Below are 17,693 nucleotides of genomic sequence, written 5' to 3' on the forward strand. Positions count from 1 at the left end.
GGTATTACAACCCGCCGCCCGCCTGACGTCAACCCTCTTTGGGAATGCCAATGATGCCTATCAATTGTTAAGACTTTGTGCCTTTTAGTCGCCTCGTACGACAACCATAGGAGGATATGGAGTGGTCCTATTCTAGGGCGAAACCACACACCGACTTTGTTTTATACTGTACTTATAGTACTAGCTTTTGCTCGCGGGGCTTCGCCCGTATGAGTTATTTTACTGTTAATTATATATTAGTATATGCATACCAAATTTCATCAAAATCGGTCCAGCTGTTTAGCCGAGAAAGCGAAACAGACAGACAGTCAGACTTTCGCATTTATAATACTAGTATGGATACGGATAACGATTATGATCCACGTGACAGAAACGGTACGCGAGCTCCTGTCGCACGTGCCCGGGACGGTGAAGTCCGAAGCGCCGACCGGCGCGTCGCTGGTGCCGGTCGTGGGCGCGGAGTCCGGCCTGACGCCGCTACATCTGGCTGCCTACAACGGCAACGAGAACGTTGTGCGGTTGCTGCTCAACTCTTCCGGGGTGCAAGTTGACGCGGCTACTAACGAAAATGTAGGTTATTACGTGGTTATAGATGATGCTACGGTTGATATTTGTTTAATTCCATGAATTTCGATCATGAAAAATGTGTCTTTGAAAATAGGATATGGTGCCATATTCAAAATTTATAGATTGCTTCCTGATAAATGGTTTTTACCGGTTTTCAGTTAGTCTTCAAGACAATGTAAAGTGATACAGTACTATACTTTACTACTTAACACTCAACATGCTATGCAAAGTTCAAAAGCACATACACATTAGTCATGAAAGCTCTAAAATTCTAAATCTTTTTTAGGGTTTCAATCCTCTACATCTAGCATGTTTTGGAGGACACATGTCTATTGTTGGATTACTATTGAGCAGATCTGCTGAACTGTTACAAAGCACAGACAGACACGGAAAAACTGGCCTTCATATAGCATCGACACATGGTCACTATCAAATGGTGGAGGTTTTACTTGGTCAAGGGGCAGAAATAAACGCCACAGACAAAAACGGATGGACTCCTTTACATTGTGCAGCCAAAGCCGGACATTTGAATGTTGTTAAACTTTTGTGTGAATCTGGTGCGTCACCTAAGAGTGAAACCAATTTAAACTGCGCACCCATTTGGTTCGCCGCTTCAGAAAATCACAATGACGTCCTTGAATATCTACTTCATAAGGAACATGATACGCAGTCACTTATGGACGATAAACGATTTGTTTACAATCTCATGGTGTGTTCGAAAAACCATAATAATATTCCGATCGAGGAATTTGTTCTGGTGTCTCCAGCACCCGTGGATACAGCAGCTAAACTCTCGAATATATACATCAATTTATCCACTAAGGTGAGATAAATCATCATTTTAGATGGCCTAAGTGTGTCTGTTGATTTTAAGACCATATATCATCCATCATATCATATTTAACTATTTCTGCTTGTATATTAATATTGTGTGTTTTCACAATATTCAGCCTCAACGTACTTACGTAATTTATTCTATACTTAGCTGGTTGGTTTTCCTATTCAAACAATAAATGTATGAAACCATAAACATGTAGCCATAAAGTTAAGAACATACATATTATTTTGGTATTTCTCATCAATAATTCAATTTGCTAATTTGCTTTGTTCCAAAACAGGAAAAGGAGCGTGCCAAAGATCTTATAGCAGCGGGTAAACAATGTGAGGCGATGGCCACAGAATTATTAGCGCTGGCAGCTGGGGCTGACTCAGCTGGTCATATACTCACAGCCACTGATAATAGGAATGTTGAGTTTCTGGACGTTTTAATTGAAAACGAACAGAAAGAGGTCATCGCCCACACCGTCGTTCAGAGATATCTTCAGGTAAAAACTAGGTAGATAGCTTCATTTGCACCATGAGAATATGAGTTGTTATTGTGGTATATCCATAGGCGGTGAAACAGGTAGCATTTATATTTTCTTTTTAACAATATATTTGTAAAAATTGTTAACTAATGTTTTTTTTAAATATTACATAGTAGGCAAACGAGTACGCGAGTTACCTCATACTAATAAATAATAATAATTAATCAAATAAAAACTTTATTTTAGATAATATGAGTTGGCAACTTATAGCATTAAAAAAAACAAGAAAACTTAATGTTACATATTTCCCCGACTATGAGTAGGTTAGGTATGTTCATTCAAATGAAGATCATATCATACCAGCATCCACCAAAAGTTACAGTAATAGTGACCATTTTTACCCTAGTGAGTTCTAATATTTTCATTCCAAATGGTTTGTTACAGGAACTCTGGAGAGGGAGCCTCAAATGGTCGGGCATCAAAATCATGTTCCTCTTTGTCGCATTCATAATTTGTCCGCCAGTTTGGCTGGTGTTTTCTCTTCCATTAGGCCATAAATACAATAAGGTTCCAATAATTAAGTTCATGTCCTACTTAACTTCACATATTTACCTCATGATACTATTAGCGTTAGTAGCCATTATGCCTATTTATAATTCAATATTTAGAGATACTTTAGTACCGCGATGGTACGAAGTGGTGTTGCTCATTTGGTTGAGTGGTCTTTTACTTTTTGAACTTACCAATCCGAGTGATAAATCAGGCCTCGGTTGGATCAAAATGGCCGTGTTATTGCTCGGAATGATCGGAGTGGCCACTCACGTCGTGGGCTGGATCTTCGTGATGCCCAAGTATTGGCCCACTCTTATGTACTGCAGAAATCAATGTTTTGCATTATCTTTTTTACTAGCTTGTGTACAAATATTAGATTTTCTATCTTTCCATCATCTCTTTGGACCTTGGGCCATCATTATTGGGGATCTAATGAAGGATTTAGGCAGGTTCCTTGCAGTGCTCGCTATATTCGTCTTTGGATTCTCAATGCACATTGTGGCTCTAAACCAGCCATTCAGGAATATTGAAAAACCGGCTGATATAACCCATGCTAAGCAAATGAGAAGGAAACTATTCTCAGACGGTAAGATTTTCTGCTTTAATTTTTATTTACTCTGTCTTTCCTGTTCACATCACAAAGTTTCTGTTCTTACTTTCCATTTCACTATATCTATTATAATCTAATACAACTTTATTTACTATTTATACTCAATATTTATTATACTTATGATAGATAATAACCAAGGGACAAAACGGCGAACTTCTGATACCTTATCCAATACCACGACCGCCGTAGAGTGGTACAGGAGGAAGCAAGGGCCGACAGGACGTAAGTCCGAGTTAGTGAGAGGAGACATGAGGAAACTCTTACATAAATATCACTCATACGATGATTTCATTTGATCTCGATGTGCTTGTTCTGTTTATTTAGTTTTATTTTCCAGTTTATCATCATGCATCCGCTTCTAGGCTTCTTCGCCGCATCGAGAATGTTATCATCGTTGATTGGAAATAATTCGTTGTATAGACATAGTATGTGGCTGCTGAACACTATAAATGTGGAATGTTAGGTCTCTGTACTATACAATATATACTTATCACATAATTAGGCCGTCTTTGATGAATGCTTGAAATCATCAATGGCAGCGAGAATGTGTCTATGGTTAGATTATCTGTCACACAATGCATCTTCTGCTTCACTTTCGTCTCTACTTTCTTTGGATGGGCATAATACAGGTATGATGACACAGAACATGCATTGCGCAACACAAACCCTAGTTTTAGTGGAATGAGTGGCAGGGATCACGCATTGGTAGAATAAGTTTGATTTGCGCATGTGGTGTCTTGAGGTGCCCACTTTATGTTTCCAATACCTGGCTGTTTGTCGTCGATGTGACGCCACCGTCGCGACCACGCTGTCGATGTCTCGATAGATGTTATAACCGAGGTTAGATTACAGAAAAAATCATGCAACTTTTTTATTGAAATTTTAGAAAATATTTATTTACCTAGAATGATTTAAATTAAATGGCTTTGACTGAGTAAAATCTGTGATCTATCCTTACTTATACAATTGATGTCGACTAATGTTCAAAAAGAACCTGGTCCATTTGCGTGTTGTCTTCTAGCGTCGTTGTCATCGTTCGAGGCGTTCGAGAAATTGTTCTTCGCCCTTTTCGGCCAGATCACCTTGTCCGACCTGAACTACATCACCAACGTCCGGCCCGCCTGGACGCAGAACCTGTTCAAGTTCGTCTTCGGGGCGTACTTACTGATGTCAAACGTGGTGCTCGTAACGCTCCTCATTGCGATGATGTCGGATACATATCAGCGCATACAGGTAACTACATGTTGTCACTTATACCTTTGATTGCAGTGACGATGCTCCCGCCCATGTCGTTCGAGCTGCTGTTCTTCGCCGTGTTCGGTCAGACAACGACGGACCAGACCAGGCTCCACAGAGACGATAATCTCCAGCCGCAATGGACCCAATACTTGTTCAAGGTCGTGTTCGGGACGTACATGCTGGTGTCCGTGGTTGTTCTGATCAATCTGCTCATTGCTATGATGTCAGACACGTACCAGAGGATCCAGGTAATCAGCGTGACTCACGTTTGTACGCTGCCTGCATTGCAATCACCGAACATGACATATAAATAATACCACAGTATAAATTAAACGATTGGGTGTGTTTTTATAAAATAAATCTTCAACTTTTGGTATTTGATTATTGCGTATGACATTGATCACGTGTTTTTTTTTATTATTATGCAGGTAATAGAGTGTATCACGCTTCATTTTAAGCACTCGTTGAGTAAATTTTAAATTGAAATAAAATAATTAATAAAAAGTTTTGTCATACAAAAAAAATCATCAGACAAAATTTAAACATGAAAACTATTTGTATATTTTGTAAATTATTTACGTACATACTGACATAAACCACCACATACAAGTTGGTTGTTATAAGAAATCGACAAAATCTACCTACAATAAATTACATGCCAAACATTGAACAAAATACCTATTTTTCTCAGATACATAAACTTGTATATAATTTCCTACCGCTTGCTTTCATGTTTGAAGAGGTCATATACATTTTGTAAATAATATCGGTTTTGGAATGATGAGTTAAATAAATAAAAAAATTAAACGATACAATAAAATACAGCATTATTGGAAAAAAGACGTTCAAATTAATTTCGAATGTTTTTACTTTTATTAAGATCAAAATCGTTAACCAACAGTTATGAGAAAGGCCTATGTTCAGCAATAAACTTCTCACAGCTGAGATGTTATACGAAGATCATAAATTTACACTAGCTTACGTGATTTTTCCACTGATGCTGCGAATAAAACTATTTTGTACATAAATACTCAACACCGTTTGGCACAGTCTCCTTACAAACTTATCAGACCAGTACAATGAGTATGTAAATTTTCAGGCCCAATCAGATATAGAATGGAAGTATGGCTTGTCCAAATTGATCAGAAACATGCACAGGACGACCACTGCGCCTGCGCCGCTAAACTTGGTCACCACGTGGCTCATGTGGATAATTGCAAAGTGCAAGGTATAGTATGAATTTTTACACTCCATGAGTCAAGGCCAAATTAGCAAAATATTGTTAAAATTTATAGATAATTATCAAATTATATATTTTATAATTATGATTTCTCGAATCTTGGGTTGTAACTTAGGTAATTATTTTTCACTTAACCCAAATAGTTGTTAAAAATTTCCTTATTTGGTCAAGAGTTTTCTCACACAATAATGAGTTTCCAGAAAGTAGTGATGGACTGCGGGATCTACCGTATTTGAGTCATATCATATCGTTATAGACTCAGAAACAAAGTTGTTACCAAATCGGGCAATAGACAAAGCTCTCCTGATTTGTATGAAGCTTTGGCCTTTACGTGGTTTATGTATATATATTTTACTTTAAGTAATTTATATCTCAAAAATGAGTGCAAATATATGATCCGTAAACAATTTCCAACAGGAACGAATGAGCAAGAAGAAGCGGCCGAGCCTTGTGCACATGATAGGTCTGCAGCGAGGGGATCAGATGAGCGCGCGGTCCAAAGCTGGAGCCAAATGGCTGTCCAAAGTCAAGAGGGGGCAGGTGGTTCCTAAAGGTAAAGTATCTAGAAATAGAATGCAAATACACTACGACTTTCTCCAATTTGAATCTGGAATGTTCCCAGAAAATAAAAAGTAGACATACCAGTATTAATTTTGGTAATTAACTTCCTAACTTTCACACTAGTTTGAAGGGAAATGTTTACCCGCCTTCACAGACCATTTCCCGCCTTTGACACTGGGGTAAAGGCTCGATGTGCCACGCGGCTCAGACCACTTTCACACCAGTGTTAAATCGTGACATTTTATCTTATTTTACTTACTTGGGTAATATTTATATTTCCAATGCACAATGTGTGTTTTTCACACCTTCATAATTTCAGTCAATCAATATAACTATTATTATTTATACACGGTATAGAATCGACGTATGACATACACAAAAATTAGACAATGTAGGTACGTAGATCGGGGTATAAAATGTAAGTCAAATTTATTTTTCACTAATCGATTGCCCGGTTGTAAGTATCAGAGTCCGGAATCCACTTTCCTAATATTTCTTCCGCAAATCTCACGATCTCCGACATTCTTATTTGACCACTGGCACACATATTCACCATATTGATGTCAGCAGTTACTGGCTTAATGACGCCAGTTAGGATACGTGTGTTTTATAGCAATTATATAAAAATTCTAAATATAAAACACATTGTTGCAGATTCCACGCGTCTATCAGTGGTGCACCTCAGTCCTCTCGGCTCCCAGCTGAGCTTCAGCAACACCACCCGCATTGAGAATGTAGTGGACTGGGAGATCATCGCCAAGAAGTACCGGGCCCTCATGAGGGACGAGCCTGACGACTTGGTGCAGAAGGAGGACGAGGCAGACGCTGGCGATGATACCTCGGAGATCGTGCCTAACAATGTAGCTGCGGCCCCGCCGTGAAGGAATAAAATAAACATCTGGACATGAAGAACTATATTTGAAGAGTTTGGGATATTGTCATGAGACTGTCACGGTGGAAACGACAGGAACATATATGATATATGTATATATATATATCTATGTGTAAGGTAAACAAAATTTCAGATTCCACGCGACTATCAGTGCCTTTAACATAGTTTCTTGTCATCTTTCTGATTCTTACCATTATTTATGTAATTATAATGGCGTATGAAAGGGCTGGTCCCACTTGTCTTCAATCAAATAAACGTGATTAGGTCTGAAGTGCCATTGTGTTACTCTTCATATCATTCAAATCTAAGTTGAATATAGAGAAACGTCTATTGGTCTGAGCACAGAAAATTGTGTCTTGGAAGAGTTGTCACATTTTTTACACATACATATTTAGGAAGCTAGTCTATCCTACGTCGTTTAATTTAATTAGTGCCTATCTTTTATAATGTTATTTTCATTTCTAGTCATATCTATAAGTGTTTTGATACATACTTGCCATTCTTCAGCAAAATATTTACCTTCAGTAATAAATAAAAGAAAAATCGAATGAAAGGATAAAAGAGCAATAAGTATATATATTTTGAGGCAAATAAGTAATTATATACATAAGTAAGATTTAGATAAGTAATGAATTTAATTTTTCGTCTTTCATCCGTGGACCGTTGAGTTGTTACTATCTAGTCATTTTTGTAAAAATATTTTTATTTTATATATTTTTTATATTTAATTGTCAACAAATAAATTATTACATGTACAAAGTTATTTATTTATCAGTAAGTATACTTATCTATTGAGTAAATGCAACATGCATGTAAATAAATCATCAATCGTAGATGTACTCGTAGGTACTCATAGTTTGTAGCTCTTACACATTTATCGAAAATCTAGTTTTTGTATTAAAAAAGTAAAACATATTATATTTATTAGATTTCATATTTTATCCAAAAAGGCATAATACCAAAATTATAATTTTATATTTTCACACCGTGTATGTGAATGTAAATATAATGCCGGTTCCACACTATGTCAGAACATTTCGCCCCACTTTAACGGATTTGGCATACATTGCTGGTTGTTCATTGCAGTATATAAAAGCACGCATAATACTCAAACTACGCAATGTTTATGCATTCACGTCGGCTTTCGACGATAGTGTGGAGCCGGCATAAACATTCACTCGAAATTCCCACGGGAATTGCCCCGGGGTGCAACAGTATTTATATAAAAAAGTATAATTCCAGAAATAATTTTAATTTCAACATACAGCATGTGAACAATGTTAATTATCAATAAATAATTGTTGTGTTTATCTTTTTGTTATGACATAATGAATATATTTTAAATATATAACAGTAAGTAAGTCGAATATTTTTGTAAATAAAGTATTGTATTTGTGTACAAGTATTGCATTTGTTTAAGTTAATATAAGCAACTTGATTTTATTAAAAAACAAGAAGAAATAAATTATTTTTCATTTTTCTTGGCATACATTTTTCGACACGGGCTGGCAATTTTTTAACCCCTGACAACAGAAGGAGGGGAAATTGTAAGTTTAACGTGTGTGTGTATGTCTGTCCGTGGCCTCGTAGCACCCAAACGGCTGAACCATTTGTGATCTAGTTATTTTTATTTAAAAGATAATTTAATCGGGCGTGTTCGTATGCTGTGTTTGTATAATTACTTCTGCAGGTATAGCCGTTTGGTAACCGTCAGCTTTTTTCTAGCAGATGAAAGAATACCAGCTATTTCGGAGTCGAGGATTTCTCAAAGTTTATAAAAGGTACTTGCCTGAAACTCACTAAATTAAAAGACAAACGTCTGAAAACAAATGACTACATGCTCGATAAAGTGAAATTTTCATGTTTATCGAACATGTGGTCAAATATGTTGTTGTACTTACCTGTATGCTGTGAAATCTACTATTTACTGTCTATAGTTAGTGTGGTGACGCAGTCGCCATCTATTCCTTATTTATGTTATTTTTTTAATTTTATGGACCGCTAGCGCTACTGATTTTATCCGGCATGCATTAGGATTCTGCTGGAATTTGACAGATGTCGCTTTTCGCGGCAAAAGGTCACTGCGTGAGAGAACGCCCGCCATATTTTTTTTCTTCTCTTCGCTTGAATGTTTCGCGCCGCATCGAGCTCCAATTGCTCTCTTTAATTTTATTATAATTTCGCATTTTTTCGTCATATGTGACCCGCACGGCATCTCCATGTGCCTTTTATGAAGTGGTGTGTGAAATTGTGGATCCTACATGGACTATATAGCACTGCAGTGTCTGAACTTTATCCAAGTGCCGGTACATCATTTAACAGCCAAAGATAGCAGCCACCACTGAAGACAGCAGCTCATCGGATTGAGGATCTTGATAAGGAAGGCAGATCTGAAGGTCAGTGCTGGATATTTTTGTTGGTCCTAGTGGTCCGTTCTTTCACCAATTTCCCTCCGCCCAATAACGCCTTTCGTCGTTGTATTAAAACCCGTGAGCAATCACAACCACAGGTAGGACTATTTACACGCCCTACCATTTATTTTGGTCCTTTTCGAGCCGGATTACATCCAGCATTTTAACTTATTTCGCCTAGTATAGCATTTTATTTCCCATACTAAATTTGAAGACGCCATTTTGACGTCCGCGAATTATCCGCAAATCCCGCTAAAAATTCCTTGAACATATTTATATGTAATTAATTTAAAACTAGCTACTAAAGTACGATTCTGTTTTATTTGTTTGCACTTTCTCCTTACTCAGCAGTTTTCGTTGCAATCGCAACACGCGTTTCCTACCTACCTACTTTAGCAAATATTAAATATGTCCACAACTCAGGCTGAAAACGTTAATAAAAAGCAAGCAGAGAAATCAGGAGAGAGCGACATTATGCTCAAGTTACTTTATCAAAAGAGAGAATCTTTATTTCAACGCATTAACCGTTTATATGACGCGTCGAAGAAAATAACTAATTACGATTCTTCGACACGGACAAACGAAAATTTCATATCGGAATCGGAAATGATAGATAACTGGCGTGATAAGTTCGAATCTATTGTTGATGATATCAATATGTTAAATTTGCAATCAAAACCGGACGCAATTCCAGAGTATGCCTCTTTGGATTCATTTGAAGAATTGTACCTACGTGTTAAACGTACAAGAAACAACATTCTCAGTAGTAACGCGGATTCCAATGCGAGTTCTCATAGGGCGAGTGACTCGTCCAAGTCCGTAGTCAAATTACAACCTTTAGTTATTCCTAGTTTTGACGGTCGACCGGAAAACTGGAATATATTTTATCAGTCATTTAAGGCTAATATCCATTTGAATAGTCAATTGACTGACTCGCAACGCGTGCAATACTTAATTTCCAAATTAACGCATGATGCTTTAAAGTTCACTGCTGGTATTATACCTTCAGGGGAAACCTATAATATATTATGGGACGCATTGGTTAAAAAATACCAAGATAATCGCGCGTTAGGTACATTTTATTTGAATAACATTCTCGATATAAGGAATTGTTCACACAGTGCGAACGCCCTTGATTCGTTTATTAGTAAATTTTCCGCTTCAATGTCTGCATTTAAAGGATTAGATATACCAGATTTATTTGATTTTATTATGCTTCAATGTGCCTTGAGAAAAATGGATTCTCAAACTGTTCAGGCCTTTGAATTATCAGTTCGTGATATTAAATTACCTACTACGCAACAGTTGATCGCCTTTGTTCAAGATCAAGCCAAAATATTGGAACGTTCCAATCCGCGCAGTTCGCCTTATGTGAGCAAACAGTCCTTAGTCAAACCCCGCGATAATTTGAGCAAGTCGTTCGTAGGTACGAATAATGACTCGCCATCTTATTCACGCACGGACAATAATAATATATCCTGTTGTTTGTGTTCTAAAAATGATCATAAACATTTATATGAATGTCCGCAATTTCGGAATATGCGAGACGCTAAAACGCGATATAATTTTATAAAATCGAAACATGGCTGTGTCAATTGTCTAAGTACACGACATACGCTTCCGGATTGCAAAAGTACATCCGTTTGTTTTTGTATGAAAAAACATCACAAATTACTTCACTTTAGTAATGATCATGCTATCAAATCGCACACAGCTGTGTCGTCGGCTCCTCCGCCACCTGTAATGCACACTAGTAAACAGGTAGCGTGTGAGCCCGCTTCGGGAGTCATTGACTCGCCAACGCAATCGCAATCTTATACTTCTTGTTATAAGGGTGATATTCTTTTGTCAACCGCTCAGGTTTATGCCTATTGTAAAAATAGTACTAATAGGAGATCAGTAGTTCGATGTTTGATTGATAACGGATCTCAAAATAATTTAATAACAACTCAGTGTTGCCGCTCATTGAATTTACCAATTACGCCCTTAAGTAACTCATTTGTTAAGGGAGTTGGTTCGCTGTGTAATCCTATACTTGGTTATGTGTATGTCGATATTGAATCTCGTGTCTATCCTGATAAAAAATACACCATTCATGCGTTTGTTGTGAAATGTATAACAGATCGATTGCCGACGCGATTTATCGACTGTCAAGATATTGACATTGGTAAAATCGAACTCGCTGACCTAAGTTGGAACATTCCGTCAGATGTTGACGTAGTTTTGGGAGCTCAGCTCTTCCCCTATATCTATTTAGGCAATAGGGTCGATTGTGGTCCTCGCGCTCCGCCTGCGTTGCTTACGACGTTTGGCTATGTATTTATGGGAGACTACCCTCGTGGGGTATGTTCACCAACCGCCGCCGTTGAACATAGGGAAGTTGCACCCACCGCCGCAGCTGAAGCTTTTTCCGCTTTAGCATTAAATGACGCAGTTCAAAAATTTTGGGAACTCGAAGAAGTACCTACTACGCGCCTATTTTCGCCTCAAGAAATTGAGTGTGAAAATATTTTTACATCGACTGTGAGCCGCGATGATTCAGGTCGTTTTTCAGTTGCGCTACCGTTCTGTAGGGATCCTTCGGAGCTAGGTAGTTCGTACGCCGCCGCTTATCGTCGTTTTATTTCGCTCGAGCGTAAGTTACGCTCGAACCCTCTCGTTCGTGAGAATTATAATAAGGTAATCAAGGATTATATTGACAATGGTTATCTCAACCCGGTCGATGATGCTGATTTGTCTTCTGTTGGTTACTATATACCGCATCACGCAGTGGTACGACCTGATAAGCCGTTACCACGAATAGTGTTAGATGCCAGTTGTAAAACAGACACTGGTCTTTCGCTCAACGATATTTTACACTGCGGCCCGAATTTACAAGCTGATTTGTTTTTATTGTTATTGAATTTTAGAATGTTTCCTATCGCTATGAATGCTGATATAAAACAGCATTATTTACAAATAGGCTTACCTGCGCACCAACGTAAATACGTTTGTATTTTATTTAGATTTCACGAATCCGAAGAAATTCGCACTTTTGCCTTCAATAGACAACCATTTGGTCTTAGGTCCAGTCCTTATATAGCTTTGCGCACCGTGCGCCAGTTGGCTTCTGATATGAAATCAGACTACCCTGACGCCGCCAACGTGGTAGAAACGTGTTTGTACATGGATGACTTGGTTCATTCAGCTCCAAATGAGGATTTTGCTATAAAATTGGCTCATGATTTAATCAAGCTTTTCAAGGCTGGCGATTTTGACCTTATAAAATGGTCCAGTAACTCTTTCGCGCTTTTGAATTCGCTTCCAGATTCACATCGCAAGTCAATTGAATTCGACTCTGGTAATAATATGTCGAAGGTTTTAGGCCTTTCTTGGGATCCATGTGAAGATATTTTTTTCTACACTACCGCCGCTATTCACGAAAAATGTACTAAGAGAAATATTCTCTCTGTTGTTGCAAGATTATTTGATGTACTTGGATTGGTCGCTCCTGTTATACTTGGTGCCAAGTTGCTTATTAAGGAATTGTGGCTTACTAAGTGTGATTGGGATGATCTCGCTCCGCTGCATATATGCGCTCGCTTTCAAGCTTTAATGCAAGAAATTCATTTACTCAACAGCTTGAGGATTCCACGTCATGTAGGAGTGGAGTTAGGTTGTGAGCTCAGACTTGTCGCGTTCTGTGACGCCAGCCTTAATGGGTTTGGATCGGTCATCTATGCTCATTGTACTTATCCATCGGGCATTGTTGAATCACGCCTTCTTTGTGCTAAGTCAAAGGTTTCACCAGTAAGAAATACTACGCTGGCACGTCTTGAATTGTGCGCCATTTTGCTCATGTCAAAATTGATAAAAACTGTTAGAGATGCCTACGCCTCTCGTATTGCTATTGTTGACATATTTGCATTCTCTGACTCTACGATCGCATTATCGTGGGTTCATTCTTCACCACATCGTTGGTCTGTTTTTGTGAGTAACAGAATCGCTCAGTGTCAGGAGAATTTGGACGCAAAACATTTTTACCACGTCTCTGGTTCTATTAACCCAAGTGACTGTCTCTCTCGCGGTATGCTTCCCTCTCAATTGTTGTCGCACGAATTGTGGTGGAATGGTCCTAGTTGGATTCGCAGTCACCCTGAGGAATGGCCGATTCGACCATTTTCTCCTTCCAACTGTTTTGATTTGCCTGAACATAAGGCTAAGGTGATGACTGTTACAACTCATATTGAACTACCATTGCTATGTATACTCGCTCAACGCATTTCTTCTTGGCAAAAATTATTACGTGTCATAGCATATGTACTGAAATTCGCTAAACCTAAGCCTAAAATTGATGCTTTGACTGTAGCTGGATTGGCTGTTGCCGAAAAAGCTCTGATTCTTGCCGTTCAGTCTGTTCATTTTTCTGAAGACATAAAACTTCTCAAGGCAGGTAAGTTACCTTCAAAGAAGTTACAAGGTCTTTCAGTCTTCTTGGATAGTGATGGGATTGTTCGAATAGGAGGAAGGCTTTCAAGGTCCATGCTTCCTTATGAAGCTAAACATCCAATTTTACTTCCAAAACGCGATCATATTGTCGATTTGATAATACAACATTATCATGTGACCAATTGTCACACTGGGCCTGGTCTCCTTATGTCTATCATTCGGCAACGTTACTGGATATTAGATGCCAGAACAGTCATAAGGTCTAGATGTCGTAAATGTAATATTTGTTTTAAATGCAACCCTTCTCATCCATCGCCAATTATGGCAGATCTACCTGTATGTCGAGTATCGGAAGCAAAAGCTTTTACGCATACGGGTGTCGACTATGCAGGACCCGTCCGTATAACGCTTTCTCGACGTAGGGGTCAGCACGCACAAAAGGCATATATTGTCCTTTTTATTTGTATGGTCACAAGGGCCGTTTATATTGACCTAGTTAGTAGTCTTACTACTGATCACTTTTTAGACGCATTCAAACGCTTTATTTCGCGACGTGGTCCTGTGTCATGTCTTTATTCAGATAACGCAACCACCTTTATTGGAGCAAAGGCTCAACTAGATGAATTATATGAATTTCTGTTGAAGTCAAATTTTCAAAACGCTTTGTCAAATGAGCTTTTGTCACGAAGAATCGAGTTTAAGATGATTCCTCCTAGATCTCCGAATTTTGGAGGCATATGGGAGAGTAATATAAAGAGTATGAAGACTCACTTGTATAGAGTGATTGGAATCCAGTTACTCACTTATGAAGAGCTGCAAACAGTTCTTGCTCAGATAGAGTGTATATTAAATTCTCGACCCATGAGTGTAATATCTTCAGATCCGCACCCAGAAGTTTTAACTCCCGCACACTTTTTGATGTCTACTCCTCTTCAATACTTACCTGCTTCTGATCTGTCAGATCAACGCTTCAATTTGTTAGATCGTAAAAAATTACTTGATCATATGGTACAATCATTTTGGAAAAGGTGGCATCTCGAGTATTTGCATACGTTGCAAGTCAGGCAAAAATGGGCTACTCCGGACAAACCTATAGAGGTTGGCACTGTTGTTCTGCTTGAACAGGAGAATTCCGCCCCTTTGCACTGGCCGTTAGGAATTATAACTCATGTTTATAAGGGTTCTGATAGTGTAGTCCGTGTGGCTACTGTCAAAACTCAAGGTGGTAGTTATAAACGCGCTGTAACGAAGTTATACCCTATTCCTACGCAATGATTAGTTAGACTATCCATAACCGCTTAGTTATTAAATAATTTAGTATTTTCTTAAGTATAAGTCGCTATTTATCCTGATAATTTCTCTTGCTTGTTTTGAAACATCTCCCGACGTTTCAAGGCGGGGTGCATGGTGACGCAGTCGCCATCTATTCCTTATTTATGTTATTTTTTAATTTTATGGACCGCTAGCGCTACTGATTTTATCCGGCATGCATTAGGATTCTGCTGGAATTTGACAGATGTCGCTTTTCGCGGCAAAAGGTCACTGCGTGAGAGAACGCCCGCCATATTTTTTTTCTTCTCTTCGCTTGAATGTTTCGCGCCGCATCGAGCTCCAATTGCTCTCTTTAATTTTATTATAATTTCGCATTTTTTCGTCATATGTGACCCGCACGGCATCTCCATGTGCCTTTTATGAAGTGGTGTGTGAAATTGTGGATCCTACATGGACTATATAGCACTGCAGTGTCTGAACTTTATCCAAGTGCCGGTACATCATTTAACAGCCAAAGATAGCAGCCACCACTGAAGACAGCAGCTCATCGGATTGAGGATCTTGATAAGGAAGGCAGATCTGAAGGTCAGTGCTGGATATTTTTGTTGGTCCTAGTGGTCCGTTCTTTCACCAATTTCCCTCCGCCCAATAACGCCTTTCGTCGTTGTATTAAAACCCGTGAGCAATCACAACCACAGGTAGGACTATTTACACGCCCTACCATAGTGCTTTGCGGTCTACCAAACCATCGCACGAAGAAAGTTGACACTTCTAATGAAATGCACCCGAACGGAACCCACAAATTGATATTTTTAGGATTACACACTAAAGGAGCCGCTAAAGGATTGTTCTGTATGTAAATTGGAATTTTTATTTGTGAATTCAATAATGTTTATATAGTCGCCATTATATCCAAACTTCCATATTCATATTAGTCCATACAACTTATATGTAAAGTATATAAAGTAAACAAATATATTAATTAGGTAAAGATTATAAAGAGAAATAATATATTTTTTTAAGTTTATGCTTGCAATGAATAAACTCCGACCGATTTTTATGAAATTTAGCACAAAGATAAGACTAGACAGACAGGTATAACATACATTTTATTGCAAAAATTCGCACGCCGCCGCCTCTATTCTTTATTAAGAGATCAGTGCAAGGTACAGGTACTTACCTAAATCAGATAAATTGAGATTTGATTTATAGCACTTATAGTTTCGTTGCTTAACTAGCTTTTGGTACTTCACTAGATAAGGTATATTTGTGACTGGAAACCCTTTAAGGTATAAGTTTCGTCACATCTTTACCTCAGTTCCAAGGTGGATTGACTTGCGAAATTAGCGGAACTGGTTCCTAGGAGGTGTCCTGTGAACTATAGGCTGTGGCGTATTTACTGGAGGGCTAGGCAGTGCCATGCGCCGGGGCCCTCAGTTTAGGGAGCTCTCGGATTGACCAGCGACCTTTTTTTCGTATCCTAACCAATACTCGTATAGAAACGGAGAGTATGTTTGTTACTTTCGCATCTAAACTACATATTATGTTATACGCATGTAGGTAATTAAAATGCGTAGTGAAGGATATATTGAAAAGGACATACGCAGGCGAAGCCGCAAATAAAAGTTTAAAATTTTAATGTGATTAATGAACTAGTTATATTTCCTTAAATATTTTACATTTTATTTAATAAAACATTGTTCACCAAGGCAATGTTTAGCTACAACGCTAACTATAGGTTAACTTGATAAGTTTTACGCTCTTTAGTATTATTTACGTTATAAAATAACTATAAGAAACATATTTATACCCCAATCAGTGAAGACGATTGGTAATATCGCTGTATTGCAAAACAGGACATTTTCACACGGGTACCTAAGTAAGGCGTAAGTAGTTTAAGACCGTTTTTTCTGTCTATTTTAATGTATATTGCAGTAAAATCGTAAAAATATATGGTAAGCTTGTTTACATAATAAGTTGTGTAAGAAAATACGAACTTTACACAGGGCTGTAGGTGGAATCTGAAATAGTGGATAGGGTAATTTTTGTCAAGAAATTACACAACGATTCAGGACGCACGCAACTCTATAAAATCTTTATTAATTTATTTGTATATTATAATTGAGAAAGTGAGTTCGTTCGTTTCTTATCCCTTCTCTCTTTATCCACTCAACCAATATTCATGAAATTTCGTTTGAATAAAGTACCTTTCATTCCATACAAAGTAGTAAAGTTCCCGTAGCAAATATATGCGGGCGATAATTAAAACGATTATTATGTACATTAAACGCGCCAATCCCTAAAAATACTGAAAAATAATTACATAACTGGACTAGAAGAAAAAAAGAAGGAAAGTCGACGAGACCTTTGCCCAGCAGTGGGACCTACAGATACAGTCCCACTGCTAGCTCTCCACCATGTGTAAACAATTCGTTTTTAAATTAAAGTATTTCATTATAGGTACATAATTACATATATTATTATTTCTTCATACATAACTTAATATATCGCAATACCAGTAGATAAGAGATATATTTTTTACTGCTACTATTTCCGTTAAAAAATTAATGAAGTAGCGTATCCTTCTCTGTAATGGACAACATTACCAAGCGTG

General features: G+C 38.0%; 1 protein-coding gene across 3 annotated transcripts in view; it reads left to right on the forward strand.

The window, feature by feature from the left end:
- nompC (no mechanoreceptor potential C) overlaps positions 1 to 8,414 on the forward strand; it is a 38,777-nt gene extending 30,363 nt beyond the window's left edge. The window contains exons 12-20 of one of the 3 annotated variants that reach the window (XM_064436483.1): positions 371 to 570; positions 854 to 1,390; positions 1,686 to 1,892; positions 2,319 to 3,012; positions 3,163 to 3,258; positions 4,058 to 4,269; positions 5,375 to 5,503; positions 5,933 to 6,068; positions 6,731 to 8,414. In XM_064436483.1, coding sequence (XP_064292553.1) covers positions 371 to 570; positions 854 to 1,390; positions 1,686 to 1,892; positions 2,319 to 3,012; positions 3,163 to 3,258; positions 4,058 to 4,269; positions 5,375 to 5,503; positions 5,933 to 6,068; positions 6,731 to 6,957 — 2,438 coding nt within the window. In that variant the 3' untranslated portion in view covers positions 6,958 to 8,414. Of the gene's footprint in view, positions 1 to 370; positions 571 to 853; positions 1,391 to 1,685; positions 1,893 to 2,318; positions 3,013 to 3,162; positions 3,259 to 4,057; positions 4,270 to 4,305; positions 4,524 to 5,374; positions 5,504 to 5,932; positions 6,069 to 6,730 lie in introns of all 3 variants that reach the window. The other 2 variants (XM_053756936.2, XM_053756935.2) reach the window with 2 other exon arrangements.
- Positions 8,415 to 17,693: the final 9,279 nt, after the last annotated feature.

This window comes from Plodia interpunctella, chromosome 16 (assembly GCF_027563975.2).
Source record: "Plodia interpunctella isolate USDA-ARS_2022_Savannah chromosome 16, ilPloInte3.2, whole genome shotgun sequence".
NCBI lineage: Eukaryota > Metazoa > Arthropoda > Insecta > Lepidoptera > Pyralidae > Plodia > Plodia interpunctella.